Genomic DNA, 19,431 nt, shown 5'->3' with positions numbered 1-19,431 from the left:
CATGGTATTGACCTTAACTCATCATTATGTTTGAACATCCCAAATGATATTGTTCATATTACTGTTGGAGTTGGTGTCCACGACAAAGAAGTCAGTGATATGTGAGAATGAAGATGACATTCTTATCCAACACGTCATCAATGACAATGAAAACAAAGACTTTCACTTCTTTTACCCTCCTTCACACTTTTGTAATGTGACATTTAGAGACATGGAATACATTGGTGATGAGTCTGTCTTATCCATGTCCCCACATAAAACCACACAGAATTTTCTCAATCTCGTCACAAATAGATTTATGAATCTTCATGTATTGCATATCATAATACAAATTAGAGCAAATTTAGAATATTGACTATGTTGGCTAAACTCGAACATTGTTGCTACCAACCAATTTACTTGTTTTGAATTTTTTCGCACAATGTGATTAAAATGACATCAGTTATTTCCAATGATATGTTTGCCCCCATATATTTTTCCAAATTGTTAACTTTAGAGAAAGCAGTATGCTGTATAATATCATATTGAAGTTGATTAACAACATTTTTGGAGAAAAATATGTGTTTTTTTAGTGTTAATATTTTGACTAGTTGCTTGACATAAAAGATGAAGGCAATGCATAACCTAACAACTTACAAGAAGGGACAAATTTAACCACAAAAGAAATGACAATGTGGTCCATAAAAAAATATCATAAGAAAAAGTCACAAACTTCGTGGTAGAACACCTTGATACCACTAGATGCAGTGGCAGATCTTGAGTTATTTTGTTGGAGGTGCCAAATATTTGTGGAATAAATATTAAACAGTTTCAAAAACATATCGATATAATGAACTAGTGTGATTGTTCTTTTGCTTGTTTTTCATGTGGGGGGTGACAGTTCAACTCTCATTAGGAACATTTTTTTGAACTTGAACAAATATATTAAAAATACAATGGAAATATAATATGATAAGGGCGAGAGGATCAACACACGACCTCCAGCAGATTGGAAGATTTTCAAACCAACGCGACAACCATAATTTAATTGACATGTGATGCATAATATAAAATTTATTGATATGTTGGGGGTGCAGTGGCTCCCATGGGTCTCCAAAGAGATCCGCCGCTGACTAGATGGGTTGCCTATTGTACCTATGAAATTTGTATGTAGAGGGTAGAGGTGTAGAATCATATAAGTTAGCAAGAAATCACATGTTTAGAAGATCATAAAACTACAAGGGCCACATACATGTGCATCAACAATGGTTTCACAAGATTGTCGACAATTATTTTCGACTTTCATTTGGGAAAAACTTCCACAAGAAATCATCGCTCTTCGATAGTATCTTCTAGGAATTATTATTGATATCGAAATGATGTCCTTTAGTGAGGATATTTATTTTTTTAAATGACATATATTAGTATGTCAATTGTTATATTAGTTTTTTTTCCTTTATTAAAACTATCCATGTTGTTCAAAGGAAGTTTATCTTCAAACGTCTCTTTTGAAGTTTGGAACCTTGCATCAAGGGATTTGCTTATTGCAAGCCAGTTCGTTAAGTTGATCGAACATGGTTGTATGTTAAGTATCATGAGATGTTACTAATTGCAATTGTTCAGGATGTGAGGAAGAATGTCATTCCATTAACATATACCATTATGGATGATAAGGCATCTGATGAATATTTTTTTTTTCTTTTCTTTAAATGTTTACAAATGTTGGTTTCACCCCAACCCAACCTTTGCTTGATTTCAAGTAGATATGAGCCGATCAAAAGTGTTATTATGCGTGTAAATATCTGATGCATGGTCTGTTTTCTTTATTCTACCATTAGTTAGACTTCATATAGTTTCAAGTAGACATGAGCTGATCGAAAGTGTTTTTTTTATTTTTATGTCAAGTAGCTTAGCAGCTAAAGCTGACACATAGGGAGTATTTAGAGTTCGAACTTCAATCATTGCATATAATATGCAATATCCCTATCAATTGAGCCAAATTTACTAGAATATAGCGGATCAAAAGTGTTGTTAAGTGTGTAAACATCCGATGCATTGTTTTTGTTCTTTACCGTTAATTAGACTTCATATAATGGTACTCGTGACCAAAATGGGAATTGCGACACAAAAAAAGTTTACTACAAGAAAAGGAAATACAACTGATACTAATGTAGAAAGTGGAAGTGGAAACATAGCAGTAAAAGAAAAAAATGAAACAAGTGTAAGTAAACGTGCATGTTTGTCTCTCAGTCACTACGTTAACCCAATCAGACACTGACACGACGACATACCAAACACTAATATGCTTCACGACTTCGATTAATTATTAATTTTTATTTCAAATAAATAAAAATTAAAACCGAACCAAATCTCGATCGCGCTCTTCACACAATCATTCTTCATTTCTTTCAAATTTCAACTCAATTTTCAATTTCACCGATTTTCCCTCAAAAAATTTCCTATTTTCTCGTTTTCCCCCAACAAATTCTTCCCCAATTCTCACCCTAGCTGCAAATTAGGGTTTCTCAACTTTCAGCTTCAAATTTACACTCTTCACATTTTCGCTTCGTTTTTCTTCGATCTTCAGCTTCACCTGTTACTAAAAGCTTAATTCTCGCGAGTTTATTATTTTTCTGTTAGGTTTTGAGCTATTTGGTGTTTGGTTTGGTTGATTTTGGAGAAAGTGAAATTAGGGTTTGTAAAGAGGGGTTTTACGAAGTGGCTATGATTTTTGTATTTTTAGGTGTGTTTGTAGATGGGGATTGAGATTTAAGCTGTGTTTGGTGTTGATTTTGGGAAAAAGTGATTCTTTTTAGGTGAATATGTTTTACTCTCAGTTTATTTTGGCGAAGAAAGGTCCACTTGGGACTATATGGATAGCTGCACATTTAGAGAGGAAGCTCCGAAAGAATCAGGTGGCGGATACGGATATTGGCGTCTCTGTAGGTAAGTTCGTTAGTTAGTTTGTTTATATATTGATTTCGATATTTTGATTCCCTGATATTTTAGCATGATTAGTGAGGTAGATATTTATGATGGTAGTTAATTTTTGAAAACCCTAGTTTCTATAGTGTTATAAGCACACTGGTCTTTGCCGCTTCCTGATCCACTCGCGTCAAATTTGAACTGTTGTCGTTTTATTGGCTGTTTGGATTGACAATATAAAACATTGTCGTTTGCGTAAAGAACATGTCTTAATGTTTTAAGTTTGTCGTCAAAATTGCATTTGACTTGAAGTGGAAAATGTTGCTTTTGCCTTGTAGGTCAGATTTGAACTCTTGTGGTTTTATTGTATGTTAGAATCGGCAGTATTAAACATCGTCGTTTGCGAAAAAAGCATGTTTTGATGTTTTACGTTTGTTGTCAAATCCACGTTTGAGTAGAAGCGGGAAGAATGTTGCTTTTGACTTGAGCTTTGAACCAGTTTTCATTATGAACTTACCCTTAGTGGAAATGTTATTTAACATAAATTAGTTTTCTTCTAACTTAACACGACTAAAATCAATTTTGTAAAGTCAAGATGATTCGAATTTAAGTTTGACGAATGCTCATCCAATCATATACTTAATCTCCTGACAGTTGGTTACCGCGTAGTACAAATTAATAATTATACAACTTTGACCATTTTGTAGTGTAAAATCTTGGTTACTTGCAACTCAAGTGATTGAAGTATTTCCGAAGATTTTATGGGCAAAGTTTTTGGGTTTTTCCCATGTCATATGTTAGTAGAGTAAAGAGTTCCCCTCATATCCTCATGGACCTGTGGTGCTTTGCTAATGGTTAGACTTGTTGACATCATCCTTAGGGTCGATAGGAGCATAGGATTCTAATAATACGTCGAGCTCTAGGGTGTTGTTGTGCATATTTTTAACATTAAACATCATTAATGATTTTATTTCTGTGGGGATACTGGATATGTTATCCTGCTTTGTTCGTGTATTTGCTTTTTTTCCCGCTGTATTTAAATCATAAATTGTATTCTATCCTTTTAAAGAATGACATTATTAATTCAAACTAATTTGTATAACCTTTGTTGATAGTTCAGAGTGCTATGAATACTCTAAGATATAATGGTATATTATTCTTTGTGGAAGTGGGAAACCAAATTTTCTGAAGTAAACCTAACTAGAGTGGGTTGAGGTATGGTACCTGATTGATTATCCACCTAAAACGAAGGATACTGCCCGTTATCTCAATTGGAGGTTAAGATAATGGATTCTCTTTTTCTAGCTTTGGATTTTTTTTTTTATTGTCTTCTAGGTAGAGAAGTATATCATTAGAGGTTAGAATAAAATTGATTAAAGGAACGACAAGAATAGAAAATGTTGTAAAATGAGAGCTCAAAAGTGAAAGAAAGAATAGATGGACAAATATTCTCAACAATAGAGCTTTCCAATCTACTCCAATCTACTTGTATGTCTGCTGTAGACACCCCCAAAAGAGACCATAAGCTGTGCACAGAGAGTAAAATAAAAAACATTGAATTGCACAACAGATTTATTGGCTGAAATTAAATGCACAACCATTTTCCACGAGGAAAATTCCTCAAGGAACAGTGTAATTGCTGACTTCCCAAGAGTCTCCTCCGTAGTCATAATGAAGCCCCTAAAGTTTATTTGAAGAAGTTGTTCTAGTTTAAGATGGCATACCCAACCGACAACAAAACACTTAAGTTGGTTTATTCCAGATTCTGTTTATCAAGGCAGAAATGGAGTGCAATGGCAACACTAGATCGGTCTATTTCAGATTGATCCTGCTGCAGGATAGTGTAAAAAAGTGAGCAGCTCTTTCTGAACTAAAGGCTACCTTCCAAATGAAAGACTTAACCTTGGCTGTGATAATTGTTCTCAGTGAATTTACGCCATGCAACTTGTTTTAATATCTGTAGTCTGATTATAAAAAGCAAGGCAAGGAATAGTTATGTGTCTGTACTCTGTATGCAGTGAAGAATTAAGGACTACCTATTAGCTAATGCTTGCATGAAATATTTGTTGTTGCCCAAATTTTGTTATGAGCCCTCTGGAGGGGATTAATTCCAAATTATAGGGGAATTGATATTCCTCAGTACGTTTGACATGCATGTGCTGTGTTTATTGTTGTCTTCTTTTGACTACGTATAATTGTTTCAGTTTATTCATTATTCATGTAGTCACTTTTATGAATGAACAGATTCCATTCTTTTTCCTGAAGTACCAATTGCACTCCGTTTATCCAGTCATCTTCTGCTTGGTGTGGTAAGAATATATTCTAGAAAGGTGAATTACCTTTTCGATGATTGCAGTGAAGCCTTGCTTAAGGTAAAGCAAGCTTTCCGCTCCGCCGCAGTTGATTTGCCACCAGAAGAGTCCACTGCACCTTACAATTCCATCACCTTACCCGAGACTTTCGATCTTGATGATTTTGAACTGCCAGATAGTGACATTTTTCAAGGGTAAGTTCTATAATACTTGATTGTATGACTTCATGTAGCTCCAGCTGTTGTTACTGCAGCAACATTTTTTGCTTAATTGAGCTGATATTTATCTAAGTTAATCTATTTTGTTTCATTTGAAAGATTGTTCGAGATTTATATGCTCTTATGTATCAGCTATTACCTGGGTATTTTCAAATGATTGATAGAAACAAATTTCGAATTAGTTACATAATTTGGTTTTAAGTTGCAGACCTTGTATTTTCTTGTGTTTTTTCCAATTTGGTTATATTAAAGGTGATTTCATGTAAGATGGTTTCTGTGGAAGAGTTATAGGTTTATTAACAGAAGATTATATATGTTTTGTGAACTTGCAGTAACTATGTTGATCGCCATGTCAGTAGTAAGGAGCAGATTACACTGCAAGATACTTTGGAGGGCATGGTTTACAAAACATCACAGTTTGGATTGGATGGTTTGTATTCTACTTTACCCTTATCTTTGTACTGGCCACTTGATAGTGAATTTTAAATATAAAATAACGAAATCTGTGCTTATAAGCAATGATTGACATCAAGCACATCTTTCAGAGCGCTTTGGAGATGGCGATGCTTCTCAAATTGGTTTAGACCTTGATGAGGTAATTAGCATTTGTTTGGCACTCTGCATGGTGTGGATTGCTGAAATTGAAATACAAATATTGTTTCAAGGCCCCAACATATTGATTCTGACGTTACAATTTTGTTGTCAAGTTATGAATAGAAGCATAGATGTATCATGTTGGTGGCACGACATCTGAGTCACACACACACACACATATATATAGGGGACATATCTAGTGAAAATGACATTTTATATGAGAATGATAAGAATGAATCTCAACCATCAAGATTAAAATGGATGGCTCATATTAAAGCATTTAATAAAGTATCTCACGTGCCAGTTGTCTATCTCAACTGTCTTTTTCGTCTGAGTCTTTTGTTTCATCTCCCTTCCAATGGAACAAGTCTACTGTTCCATCTCTACTTGCTTTTTAACCTTACTCATGCTTGTGTTTTATATTCAATTTCTCTTCCATTTGAATAACCATACATTATCATGAAGAGCCATGCCAATTTATAAATTATTCAAAAAGTTAGTGTAAGTCTGTTAGGATCCAATATGAGGTGGTGTTTTAAGTAATTAGTAGGTAGATAGTTAGGTTTAAGTAGATTATTAGTAAGTGGCCTATTAGGATCAGAATTAAATAATAAGAGGCCCATTAGGGTTAAATACTAGAATGTTCTCTTTATTTGTATGTAAAGGGGAATTCTTTAAGAGTTTTAGAGTAGGATGGAATAAGTTTTCTGTTTAGGGCCAGAGTAGGATTCCTCTCTGAGTTGAGTCGGAGCTTTGCTCTGGGAGTAGTTAGAGAAACTAGGGAAGTTTTATTAAGAGAGAGTTTCTCTAACTACTCCCAGAGCAAAGCTCCGACTCAACTCAGAGAGGAATCCTACTCTGGCCCTAAACAGAAAACTTATTCCGTCCTACTCTAAAACTCTTAAGAATTCCCCTTTACATACAAATAAAGAGAACATTCTTGTATTTAACCCTAATGGGCCTCTTATTATTTAATTCTGATCCTAATAGGCCACTTACTAATAATCTACTTAAACCTAACTATCTACCTACTAATTACTTAAAACACCACCTCATATTGGATCCTAACAAAGTCAGTGACCACCATTTCGATTTTCTTATAATTTTTGAACAACGTTGGGAGAAAAAGAAACATCAATTCCAATCCCGTCCATGTTTTATTGGTGTTGGCGCATTTCCATGACGGTCGGATTCTGATGGCGGGGAGACTATATATTAAAATGAGATCTGGAAATTTCTTATCGATTAACAACAACATTCACCACTTGAAATTGATTTCGGGGATTACATTTACTATTTAAATGGCATCACGTTTCCCATTTATTAGGTATTGATATTTGCAGGGTAATTAATTTAGGATTTAAGATTAGGGAGACTGGAATAAGGAACTGATAAATCAAACGACATCGGCAGATGATGTTTACGGTGGGTGGAAGATGAACAAACCAGTTAGGGAAGAAGAGAGAAAGTCAGAGCTTTTAGGGAAATTTGGAGGAGAGTCACGTGACTTTAAAAAAATTGGGTCCCAATCTTAGCATACATTTTATCCAATGCTTCAGATTTATTCCTTTCATTCTCACATAAAAAACTTATTCTTACCTGATATGCCCCCTATATATATATAGACACACACACACACACATCTGAAATGTGCAAGCTTTGGGTAGGCTTGTGGCCTGATATAATTCTCGCTTTTCATTTGCTTATCACGTCCTTTACTATTTGTTTACATCTTCAACTGAGTTGATCTTTGGCAATAATTTATTGTCATTGTATAGAACCAATATAATTTATATCCCAAAAATGTTACAAAGAAGGTAGTCTTTTCTCTATTATATTCAATTCTTTCATTATCAATATTGCTTTTTTAGATCAGTACTGTGTATCATCTCTATCCTGAATAGATTCTATGCTTCGTTGTTGTCTACTATTTTATATCGGTGTTGGTACATTGGTTGTTGGAGCACTGTCATGTCTGATTTTGATTGAAGTGCTTGTCAAATAAAACATCTTGATGTGTGTATTACTGGAGAATAATGAACTGCATAGATACAATTTTCTAGTTTTACTTTTGGATATTTATAATGTGATTTGGTAATTTCAGGTTATGTTAATAGACAAAGATGTCACTTTGGAGCACAATGACTTCAGTGCTAATCCTCAACTGTCTCATCAAGAAGACGAAAAGAAAGAGGAGGTGAGTGCAACTTCCGATGAAATACAACTATACAAGTAGAAACAGTAGAAGCAAAATTGATTTATTAAACTATCTTGATGTGTATATTCTATAGAGAGGGGCGTAGATACATTCTTCTGATTTTACTTTTGGATATTTGTAATGTGATTTGGTAAATTCAGGATATGTTAATAGACAACATGTATATTCTATAGAGAGCGGCATAGATACTTTCTTCTGATTTTACTTTTGGATATTTGATACGTGATTTGGTAAATTCAGGATATGTTAATAGACAACGAGGCCACTTTGGAACATGAAGACTTCAGTGCTAATCCTCAAGTATCTCATCTAGAAGATGAAATGAAAGAGGTGGGTGGAGCTTCAGATAGAATGCAAGTAGAAGACAGTGGAAGCAAGATTGATTTGGTATTTTAAAATATCTGTGTGCCTGTCAATGTTTTCTTTTACTCTTTTTATCCTTAATCTCTTTTCTTTTTGGAGAGAGGATTAGGTGAAAGCGGTTCTGTTGGCTACAGATTGTAATTAGTACTAATTTTAATCAATGAATTTGTCTGTTTGAACAGATTGATGGTTTACCTACTACTGCGGAATTCCATGAATATGCTCAAGGTCCATCTACTCCAGGACTACAAGAGCCAAACTTATTTGGTACTCAGGCGGATCAGGTCATTAATGAAGCCAATTTTCATAATTCAGCAGATTTGTTATCAATGGAGACAACACAAAATGAATCATCTGCTCATCAAACCGAGAACGATGTAATTGGTTGCTCCTTGCAAAATAATGAGAAGCATGTTGGTGTAGATTTGCATCATGAGGCCAGTGACTGTGTTCTGGCTGAAGTGGATGACAAAAGAGAGGAACCAGAGCATTTCAAACGCACAGATCAAGAACATGAGGCTAGTGACTGCGTTCTGGCTGAAGTGGATGACAAAAGAGAGGAACCAGAGCATCTCAAACGTACAGAACAAGAAAATTTGATACTTAATGATCATTGCTTGGCATCAGTACCCTTGATGGAATCCTCCAATAAAGATCACACGACCACCATGTTACCAGAATGTGCAAGTGGGTTGGTTGATGCTTCTGGTATACTTGAGAAAGTGGAAAACTTACATGATGGAGTTCTGATGGACACTGAACCAGTTATTGCTGCTTCAAACGAAACTGTTAATGTATTCTCTGGAGGTGTTGGTATAAATGATACTATTGTGTCTCCTAGTTGTTCTCATGTTACATCGGAACAAGACGGCCTCTCATGTAAACTGTTACCTAACGTGGATGGATCTCATGGTTACGAATTTGATGGTCATTTGGTAGATGATAACACATTAACAAAGCATGAAGTTTCAAATAGCAGTGAAATTTCTAGGAATGAGGAGCGACCCTGTGTGGTTGACGAGGCTCAAGTATCCAATATTGTAAGTTCTCTAGAATCATCTGGTAGACCTGAAGTTGTTGACGTGGAAGCTCAGGCATCTCGGGAACTGAAGGAAGCAGTTGTTTTAAACCATGTATCTCATGAAGCCGAGCAGCCCACCGAGTCATACCTTCGGCCATGCACCTCCCATATAAACCATCATTCTCAGTTATCTATTGAAGGTATTAACTAATAATACATCTCATAATTTGATATTAATGTAGTGATTCATTTTTACCTCTTCGTTTTTTCCTCTTTTCAACTCGAGTGAAATGTATACGTCAATGAATTCCGTTATCATACACCTCCACTTTTCTTTATTGCATGTTTCCTATTGCTTGTGATATTGAACTATTGACAGGCATGTCACCATGATATTGTGTTGACTTCTACTTGTTGACCTGTGGACTTCCTATCAGTAAATTTTTTCCTATGAATCTATTTGTTTTTTTTTGTGCGGACAATTAATTAATTTTTAACATTATGCTTTTTTGATACTGAGTTGATTCTTCTTTCTTTAAACTAGTTGCTTTATATATATATATATATATATAATTTGCTTTTCTGTTTGATAGACATTTGTACGTGTGAATTCCATTTTATAGCTGATAAGTTGATTGGTTTTATTTTAACAGGTGAAAATTGTCATGCAATGGATGTTTCAGATCCTGCTTTGGGCAACCATGATACTGTAGAGCCATCTGCATGTGAAGGAATGTTGGACTTGGAGCAATCAGGCATGCAAGCTGGGAGTCAGATGATAAGCAATAAAACGGGAAGTTTAAACGAATCTACTGCTTCTGACATACCTGAGCCTGAAAAAATGCTCTCAGCTTATCAACATGATAATGAGATGAATCATTTGCTGCTGGAGTCTACTCCTGGAAATCAGGGTATATCTGAAGGCAATACAAATGCTGCAGGGGTAACATCAATATCTGGTAAAAAGCGCAGCTACACAGAAAGTACTCTAACAATGCAGAGCATGGATTTAGTCGAATCATATGGTGGGGCTCAATCCAAAAGAACTGCCGAGTCCATTCCTGATGATGATGATCTGTTGTCTTCAATATTAGGTATATATTGGTTCTTTATGCACCGTGCTTTATATTTGTAGTTACAGTTTGTTTTTCACGAGAACATGATTGTGGCTCAAATTAATTTTTTGTTGCTCCAGTTGGTAGAAAATCTTCAGCTTTCAAAATTAAGCCAAGTCCAGCAGCCCGTGAAAAGCCATCAACAAAGCGGCTTCGTTCTACACCACGCACTAGTACCGTGAAGAGGAAGGTGCTTATGGATGATATGATGGTTTTACATGGCGAGTAAGTTTTTATAATGTTCCGTTCATTCATTTGTCACATCTCTCCCTTTATTTTATGTTGATTGGACTGGAGTGAAAAACATGGTATTGTTTGTGCCCTTATTTCTAGTCTTTCACAGATCTATTTTTCTCCCCTATTTTTACCATCTTGGTAATTGATTATGGATGAATTCTTTGGTGATGGTTGTAATATACCCATTATCATTTTCTTATATTTGTATACTTGCAGTTATTATCAAATTTATCAGTTTTTCCATTATATCGCATACCACATTCCTTTTCTCGTGCACTAAAATATTACTATTTGTTCCTTTTTCCATTTGAAGTACAATACGCCAACAGTTGACAAGTACTGAAGACATACGTCGTGTAAGGAAAAAAGCTCCTTGCACACGCGATGAGATTTTAATGATCCAAAGACAGTTTTTGGAAGATCAAATTTTCCATAAACCAATATTCACAGGTGAATTTTCAGCTTATATATTGTACTGTTGATCATTTGGAGTTTTCATCTAAAAACATAAAACAGTTATAAAATCATGTTTAGTTGAGTTTTGATGAAAACGCAATTTGTATTTGGGTTCATTTGTGAAATTTACCTCCAACATACTTGATTTGATTTTCTCATTTCTTCCAGATGTGTCTGCTGATTTGACTATTCTGCAAAACGAGACATTAGATCTGAGTCGAATCAAGGTTTGTCACAATGGTTTAGATAGCCTTTCGCTTGAAAAAGGAAACGATCAAGAGTCTTATTCTAAAACGAATGCTAAAACTCATGGGGTGGAAGAACATAATGAGCCTATGGCAGTCCAACCCCAAGAAAATGCTGAAGAGTCCTATTCTAAAACAAATGCTGAAACTCATGGGGTTGAAGCACATAATGAGCCTATGGCTGTCCAACCCCAAGAAGATGCTGAAGAGTCCTTTTCTAAAACAAATGCTGAAATTCATGCGGTGGAAGCACATAATGAGCCTATGGCAGTCCAACCCCAAGAAGATGCTGAAGTGTCCTATTCTAAAACAAATGCTGAAATTCATGGAGTGGAAGCACATAGTGAGCCTATGACAGTCCAACCCCAAGAAGATGCCGGAGAGTCCTATTCTAAAACAAATGCTGAAACTCATGGGGTGGAAGCACATAATGAGCCTATGGCAGTCCAACCCCAAGAAGATGCCGAAGAGTCCTATTCTAAAACAAATGCTGAAACTCATGGGGTGGAAGCACATAATGAGCCTATAGCTGTCCAACCCCAAGAAGATGCTGAAGAGTCCTTTTCTAAAACAAATGCTGAAATTCATGGGGTGGAAGCGCATAATGAGCCTACTGCAATCCAACCCCAAGAAGATGCTGAAGCCCAACCTTCTGAGATACCTGTTCCATCCGAGTGTCATCAGTCTGAAGTTGACTTCGGATCTCATAATAATATTGAAGCTCACGGGCATACAAATATTATTTCTGATGTAAGGGAGCTTGGCTGTTCCCAAACTGCTGAAATGAACAATGCTGGAATAAATTTCGAGATATCTTCAGCAGAGAATTACTCTTTTGTTCCTGGGCATGAAACTTTATCCCTAACCGAAGTCTTCGAAAATGAGCTTTGTAGGCCAAATTTTTTTGATGCATCGCTGCCTCTCATGGATAAAACGGATGATCTTGTCGGTTCTATCCATACAGATATGTTGAGCATTCCAACTTCCCAGAAAATGGATTCATCTCCTATGCTAGAGAATGAGTTTGCGGAGGATCAACATGATAGAAACAATGCAGGTGCTACTGAAATTGCAGAGAATGCCATGGAAATTAGAACACAAGTTGAAACAGATAGTTTGGAAGCTGATCATTTATATGCATCCATGGCTACTGGTTCTAAGGAAGCTAATGAATATACTGACAACCAGGTTTTCTATAACGGAGACCTACCTGTGGAGGAAAACGGGAACAACATGCTAGGAGGCTTAAATGAGGATCAAATTATTTCTCCTGGCTTGGGATGTGATGACAAGGATGCAAAGTCTGGTGGCTTATTTAGTGAAAATGTTGAGGTAGATTGTTTACATTCTGCAGCACTTATAAACGAAAGTTCTCTGAATGATGAGGAAAACCCAGTCTGTCAAGAAGCTGCGTTACAAAATACTATGTATCCTGATGTCTCGGCTATTAGGAGTCCTTTTGCAGATCAGACTGATGTAAGTTCTCAAATTAGCCTTAAAATGCTAAATGGATTGTCTCAGATAGTTTATAGATTGTTTAAAATGCTAACTGTGATGAAATTGGTTTTGAAAACGGTCTTCATGTATCGTTTTTTCGCTTTTCCTAAAAAATAATTGCCATTGTTTGAAGTTGATATGCTGGGCTAGTGGTTTTGTTAATCCTTTTTCTGTCTGGTTGCTTTGTATCATGCTCAACATCTGCGGTAGTTTGACATATGTAGTATATAACATACACCGTTAGCTATAAATGCAATTAGAAGGATTCATTCACTTACCTCACGGTCTGGCTTCCCAAACCTAATAAAATATGAAAGGTATAGGTCCTAAGGCAATAAGATTCTTTTTGTAGCTAGTGGCCAGAAGTCCAAGAAGTTAATGCCTCTATGAAGAAAGGAATTATTATAAAAAGATAAAAATGAGAGATAAACAATCTAGATTAGGAAACCCTCATGTCTAGAGAGCTCATCTGAGAAGTTGAAATCAATGAGTCGAACTGTCGAAGCCTATATCTTATATCATTCTGACAATTTTAGCCGTCCCTTTAGTTCCTCTTTAGCATCACAGTTAGCTAGGTAGATGGGGATTGGAAGGGAATGAGTCTTCTGATGTTATTAAGTTAGATAGGAAATTACATTGCCTATCTTCTCCTTTCAGTTCCAAACTATATGTATTCTTCCTTCACTGTTTTATACATGCCTAATTATGTTCCATGATGCAGGAAAACAATATGGGTGGCATTGACACAGGTTTTCTTCTAAATTCCTGCATCTTGACAGTTGGTGAAATAAGAGAGTGAAGCTTTTGTTGTTGCCTTAAGTTTTGTTCCTTTGCTGTGTTGACTCACTCTCCATCTGTCTATTATCAGGATTTTTGAATGTTGGTGATGATGAAATAATTGAGGATGATGATGATGATGCTGGTGGTTTTGCATCGGGTGCTGAAGGAACCCACTTAGAAAACAGTGGGTGGTCTTCTCGAACCAGGTCTGTTTATGTAAAGCTTGACAATAAATCTGAATGTGTTCTATCTGAATTGTTTATGCTCTTATAACTAGTTTTCTTTATGTGAATACCTAACTAATGCATTTATCCACAGGGCTGTTGCCAAGTATCTGCAGACGTTGTTTGATAAGGAAGAACTACATGGAAGGCAGAACCTGCATCTTGACAATATATTAGCTGGTAAAACCCGGAAGGAAGCGTCAAGGATGTTTTTTGAAACACTGGTATGCTCATGAGAATTATTTTAGCGAGCATATATACTGTTTAATGAACTTGGACATTGATTTGACATATTTTCATGTTTGGGATACTAATAACTGAAATATCATTCCCCCTTTTTTTCTTTTAAATGAATTCTATTGGAGAAAGGAAAGAAATACTAAACTAATAACAATGGGCCAAGAATAAAAGCACCCAAAACACTAATAATGCAGCAGGGCTACACATTCCCTTTGAAAGTCAGCAATTGAAATGACACTATAAAAGCTGAACATCTAGATGGCTGAAAATACTTGTCTTGTATGATCTTTACAACTATATTTTCTGTATGTGTCATTCATTGGTTATATACCATTTACCAATATTATTGTAGACTCTGTTGTCGTTCGTATATGTGCTTGGGAGGGTCATTGTTGAACTTTTATGCTAAACCTATTGCAGAATTGTGTAACCTGGATTTGTTTTAATTCTTCAAAGCATTCAATAGTATTGTAGAATCTGTTGTAGTTCATACATTGAATATGTGCTTTGGGGGTCATTTTTCTGCTAAACCAATAGCAGTTGTGTGTAGCTTACTTCACTTTGTTTGAATTCTTCAAAGCATTCAGTCTTCTAGGGTGCCTACTTGCAACTTTTACTTTGATTGAAATCTAATTTCGACCATGAATGCAGGTTCTCAAGACAAGGGATTATGTTCATGTAGAACAGGCAAAACCTTTTGCCAATATAAACTTACAACCTCGAAAGAAGCTTATGAAGACAAATTTCTGAAATATCATCTAGGAGTGGCTGATATAGAGGTAAGATCCATGAGGTGATAGTTTGGTTCGAATCTGCAGGGCTGGGATAATCTTTTCAACATCACTCCCCCGTTTTAGTTATGGATTTTGATTAATAATTTTTTGGAAATAGAATTTAGCCGTTTAGTTTTACTTCTTGAATGGCTGGGGGTTGAAGTGGCTCGTGTATCATTTAATCCTATTGATTATTCTAGGTCTTAATGTATATTATTGTAAAAAAAAAAATCATCATCTGTAGCTTTCTGGGTCTAATTTTTAATGTGTTTAAACCCATCCCCCTCCATGCAAGAATACTGTTTTATCTAGGCATCTAGTATCTTACTGAAAATGCCTTGTAATTTATATAATTTATATAGCGGTCAGTGAACAAGGATTGTCACTTCTGTACCTATTGCATCTGTATATCATCTAACTGAGTTTATTATCCTTTTATTTAAGAGTATGTTGAAGTCCGTTATATGTAGTTTACTTTATAAAGGCATCTAACGTTGTATTGTGTTGCCCTCAATTTAGCCTTTGTGTCCTTGTCTGTGCAATTCCTTCTTATTTAATGGAATGTTGAGAATTTCACGACGGAATAAGATGTAAAAAACGTGATGGCTTAATAAACAACCAGAAGTTGTGCTCTTGCACTGAATTTTTCTTGTTCAAAGCGCAAATCTTGGAATGGAACTGATAAACCTTGCGTTGAGTTTTGAGAAATGATATATGTACAACCAGTTTTTGACAATTTGTGACATTTTTTCTTCTCATATTCACATTATGTTTTTACTTTCTTTCTCTATTACTTTGGTTTTCGTACCAATGTCTACTTTTCTTTGTATGTAAATTTAATATTGTCCCAAAAGTTGTCGTAAATGGTTGTTCAAATAACATATCTCTTAAGTTTTTTGCATAATTACTAAATGGCAATTCAATGAACAATTCATAACTAGAGTTTTTCATTTTGATGCCACATAAACTAAGCTACACTTCATAATTTTTTACGCAAAGATTATCATTTTGAGACTGATGCTTCTAAAACTAACAACTATTCATCATATGGTTTTTTTTTAGCGGTAGTAGCTCCTTGAAAATAAATAAATAGAGAAAAACACCAAATTGTCCCAAAGCGATTCTTTGGAAGTTTTTCATTTTCATTTCTCAACATGTTTTCATTTTTACGAGAACATTTCAACATGGTTTATTTTCCATATTTACTGAAATGTAGCCTCAACTCGTCATTGGTAAAAAAAAAATAACCAAGACTTTCAATATGGTGTTGAAGAACAACCGTTTAATAACATATTCAATATTTTACATTTTTATTAGAAGATTTTTAAAAAATGCATTGGACGAAGGGATGGCAAAACTAAGACTTAAGAGTATTAAGAGTATAATTGATAAAACAGAGCTGCTTGCTCAATTATGTAAAGCTCTTATTTATAGTTTAAATTTTGACATCTTGCTTCTGACTCTGAAGAAGTTCTCTACTGCAACTCTATCTGGATCCAACCATTTTTGGAGTTTTCAAGATGATACTTCTCATTAATGCTCTTTTTGGAAACAACATCCCCAAGATGGATGTTGACATAACCCAATGATTCCTGATGCCAAAAGAAGCACCATAAAATAATGAAAGTTAATCATAGAACATGACAAAGATCATAATAAACTATTGTGAAATATATGAGAAATGTTAAGCAGTGCCTCCGGACACATACCTTTTGTTGCAATGGATTATTTGATGAAGTGATGTCAACCACCTCCACATTTAAGACATCATTTTCGGTAGGCGGCTCCTTCGCTGTAAATTGGACCTCTTTCCATCTTCGATCTGTGTTCTTCATTATTAGCTGCAAAAGTAAACACCGTTTAATTAGCAGAGCTTCCTACTCCAAAATCCACACATGCCTAGATATATATCACCTAACGTGAGATTCTATGCATGCAACCTTGGTCTTTTCCTCTTCTCCTCTGAAAATGAAACATACACGTGGATTAATGTTATACTTCCCTTGAAGACCTTTAACTGCACGTACTATAACTACAAGCAAACCTCCATCAGCTTGAGGAGTGCTTACGGGAGCTATTGGTATTGTTTGTGTCTGTGTGTCTCTTCAAAAGCTTCATCGGCCATCTTCAAAGCTCTGAGATTCCCAATAACATTAACAAGGAAGAAAAAAAGAAAGGAGTTAAAAGGCAAACATATACCATTATAACATGAATATTATTTTACAAAATTGAAGAGACATACTTTGTCATATCTATCATTTGAATTTTCAGGAATTTGGGCCACAAACACTTTTCTTCAATATAGTACTCCAAATTTAGACCTCAAACATTAGATAGGAAGGGCGATCAAACAAACATATTAAAAGATTAAAGTCTTTTACCGCATAAAGAAAGTGTGTTCCAGGAAGATCCATAATATTATCATCATCCTCATCACAAAGTATGTCAAAGTCAACATTTGGCTGCAAGTTAAGTGAAACAAAAAACAAAAGAGATTAGAGTGAAGATTAGTTGTACTAGACATAAAATAATTACAAGTGGATATCAATCTTGTGCACATCTCGGCATTCAAAATAAAAGAAAGTAGCAAATGTAATACACTAAACAATCACCAACCTCTTCCATGAGAGAGACATGGATGTTGGCAAAATAAGGAAAGATAGAAACCAATGGCTTCAAAGTAATACGAACCAAAAGGGAAATTTGAAAATTCACAATCTGAAAATCAACAAAACTTTTAGCATAAAAAAAATAAAATCAACCCATCCATTTACTAATATCACGCGTCAAAGTTGAATTCTGCTCTTCTCCCAACAAGTTTTGCTTCCACCCAACTAAACTGACTAAAATACCCTTGCGCTAATTAACTAGCGCAAGTGTAAAATTCTGCGTTAGTTAACTCACGCAGGTGTTACACCCTGTTTGAGAGCTAACTCAATTCTCTTGCATAGAATCGTAGAATTGAGTTGACTTGAGAGAATTTGACAACCTTGGTTATGTCAACACAGAACTTATCAGGTCGTCAAAGGCATCTATATTGTTCTAGCTCTATAAGATCCTTGATATTTGTGTTAAAATTAAATGGCATCTTTTTATGTTGTTCTTTTCTTTCAGAAAACTTAATTCTCCAACTACCTAATGAGATTATGCATGATTACATTTGCAAACAGGTCATCAACGTTCCTTTCTCTTTTATAAGACCGTTTAGATAACGACATACCTTTAATAAATGATAAAACGCAAGACAAGTGGAAGCGTGAGTTCATATTAAAAGAAATTGAACTAGTGTGAGTTAACTCACGCGGAGTATAACACCTGCGCAGCGTGACTTAAGTCACGCATGTGTAAAAATATGAAATTTTAAGTCACGTTAATTTTACACATGCGCGAGTTAACTCATGCATGGATATTTTCGATATTTCAGTTAGGCGCGAGCAAAATATACTAGATTAAGAGCAGTATTCGTCAAAGTTACCTGATTTATTCGACCCGTTGGGGCATCATAAAGGTGACATTAGAATTTCCAGCCCATTCTATAGAGGACTCCAAAATTACTCATTCCCATCCGTCACATAAACTTTCATTCCTACGAGCAAGTATTTCACAAAAAGTACTTAAAATAGTCATATGACATCACGAATAAGTTATAATAAGACATAGATGAATCACGTGCAAGAAATAGCAAAGAGGGAATAATCATTTTCAACAAGAACAATTTATCTCACTAAATGAGGTCGGCTACATGGATAATATTACGTCAAAGTATTGTATCATAAACCATGTTATGATCCAACTCATTAATCTCTAGATCTTTCTTAATAGTTTCTTTTATAGTCTTTCTAGATCTTTCTTTGCCTCTAGTCTTTCTAGATCCTTCATCTGATCTACTGTTCTTACTATAGAATCTGTAAGTTTTATCCCTAAATGCTCAAACCGTCTAAGCATATTATTTTCCACTATCTTTTTTAGTGTATAGGTGTGTTATCCCAACTTTCTCTCTAATACGGTCGTTTCTAATTTTATCTCATCTAGACTTATCATACATCGAACACAACATCCTCATCTACACTATATTTATTTTTTTCTCATGCTGGTTCTTCACCACCCAACACCTTTCCATATAAGTCTCATAAAATTTTCCCTACCTAAGGCTCTTTTCTCCATTTCAACCATTATGCTAGAACTCGATGATTATATCAATTATTATTTCTTCGTTGTTTTGTACTAGAAAAAA

At 35.2% G+C, this 19,431-nt stretch overlaps 1 protein-coding gene and 1 long non-coding RNA gene across 6 annotated transcripts; one reads left to right on the top strand and one right to left on the bottom strand.

The window, feature by feature from the left end:
• Positions 1-2,313: 2,313 nt before the first annotated feature.
• LOC25498917 (sister chromatid cohesion 1 protein 4) lies at positions 2,314-15,655 on the top strand. Of its 2 annotated transcripts, XM_039827543.1 has the most exons (16): positions 2,314-2,925; positions 5,149-5,410; positions 5,767-5,864; positions 5,980-6,029; positions 8,133-8,160; positions 8,194-8,225; positions 8,487-8,633; positions 8,792-9,830; positions 10,284-10,724; positions 10,826-10,970; positions 11,296-11,432; positions 11,607-13,159; positions 13,902-13,929; positions 14,049-14,166; positions 14,279-14,408; positions 15,076-15,655. In XM_039827543.1, the coding sequence occupies exons 1-16, from the start codon at positions 2,802-2,804 to the stop codon at positions 15,172-15,174; spliced, it is 4,431 nt and encodes a 1,476-aa protein (XP_039683477.1). In that variant the 5' UTR covers positions 2,314-2,801; the 3' UTR covers positions 15,175-15,655. The 2 variants fall into 2 exon arrangements, with proteins under 2 accessions (XP_039683477.1, XP_013449380.2); XM_013593926.3 differs by having other exon boundaries at positions 8,133-8,225.
• A 906-nt stretch (positions 15,656-16,561) lies between these two features.
• Positions 16,562-18,341, bottom strand: LOC11426875 (uncharacterized). Of its 4 annotated transcripts, none has more exons than XR_003007057.2 (5): positions 17,814-18,341; positions 17,440-17,659; positions 17,112-17,332; positions 16,907-17,038; positions 16,562-16,789 (listed from the first exon to the last, which is right to left on the bottom strand). It is a non-coding gene; the product is annotated as an uncharacterized lncRNA (long non-coding RNA). The 4 variants fall into 4 exon arrangements; XR_003007056.2 differs by having other exon boundaries at positions 17,138-17,332; XR_005642963.1 differs by having other exon boundaries at positions 16,907-17,332; positions 17,440-17,491; positions 17,579-17,659.
• Between the last annotated feature and the right edge of the window lie 1,090 nt (positions 18,342-19,431).

This window comes from Medicago truncatula, chromosome 7, assembly GCF_003473485.1.
Source record: "Medicago truncatula cultivar Jemalong A17 chromosome 7, MtrunA17r5.0-ANR, whole genome shotgun sequence".
In the NCBI taxonomy this organism is placed as follows: Eukaryota; Viridiplantae; Streptophyta; class Magnoliopsida; order Fabales; family Fabaceae; genus Medicago; species Medicago truncatula.
This window is presented reverse-complemented; position numbering and strand designations above follow the sequence as displayed.

What these genes read in the sequence shown, in the direction of transcription:
- LOC25498917 (XM_013593926.3), top strand. Translation starts at nt 2,802, where the DNA reads ATGTTTTACTCTCAGTTTATTTTGGCGAAGAAAGGTCCACTTGGGACT. An exon ending in GGATATTGGCGTCTCTGTAG is followed by an intron (nt 2,926 to 5,148) that starts GTAAGTTCGTTA and finishes ATGAATGAACAG; the next exon opens with ATTCCATTCTTTTTCCTGAA. An exon ending in AAGACGAAAAGAAAGAGGAG is followed by an intron (nt 8,226 to 8,486) that starts GTGAGTGCAACT and finishes TGGTAAATTCAG; the next exon opens with GATATGTTAATAGACAACGA.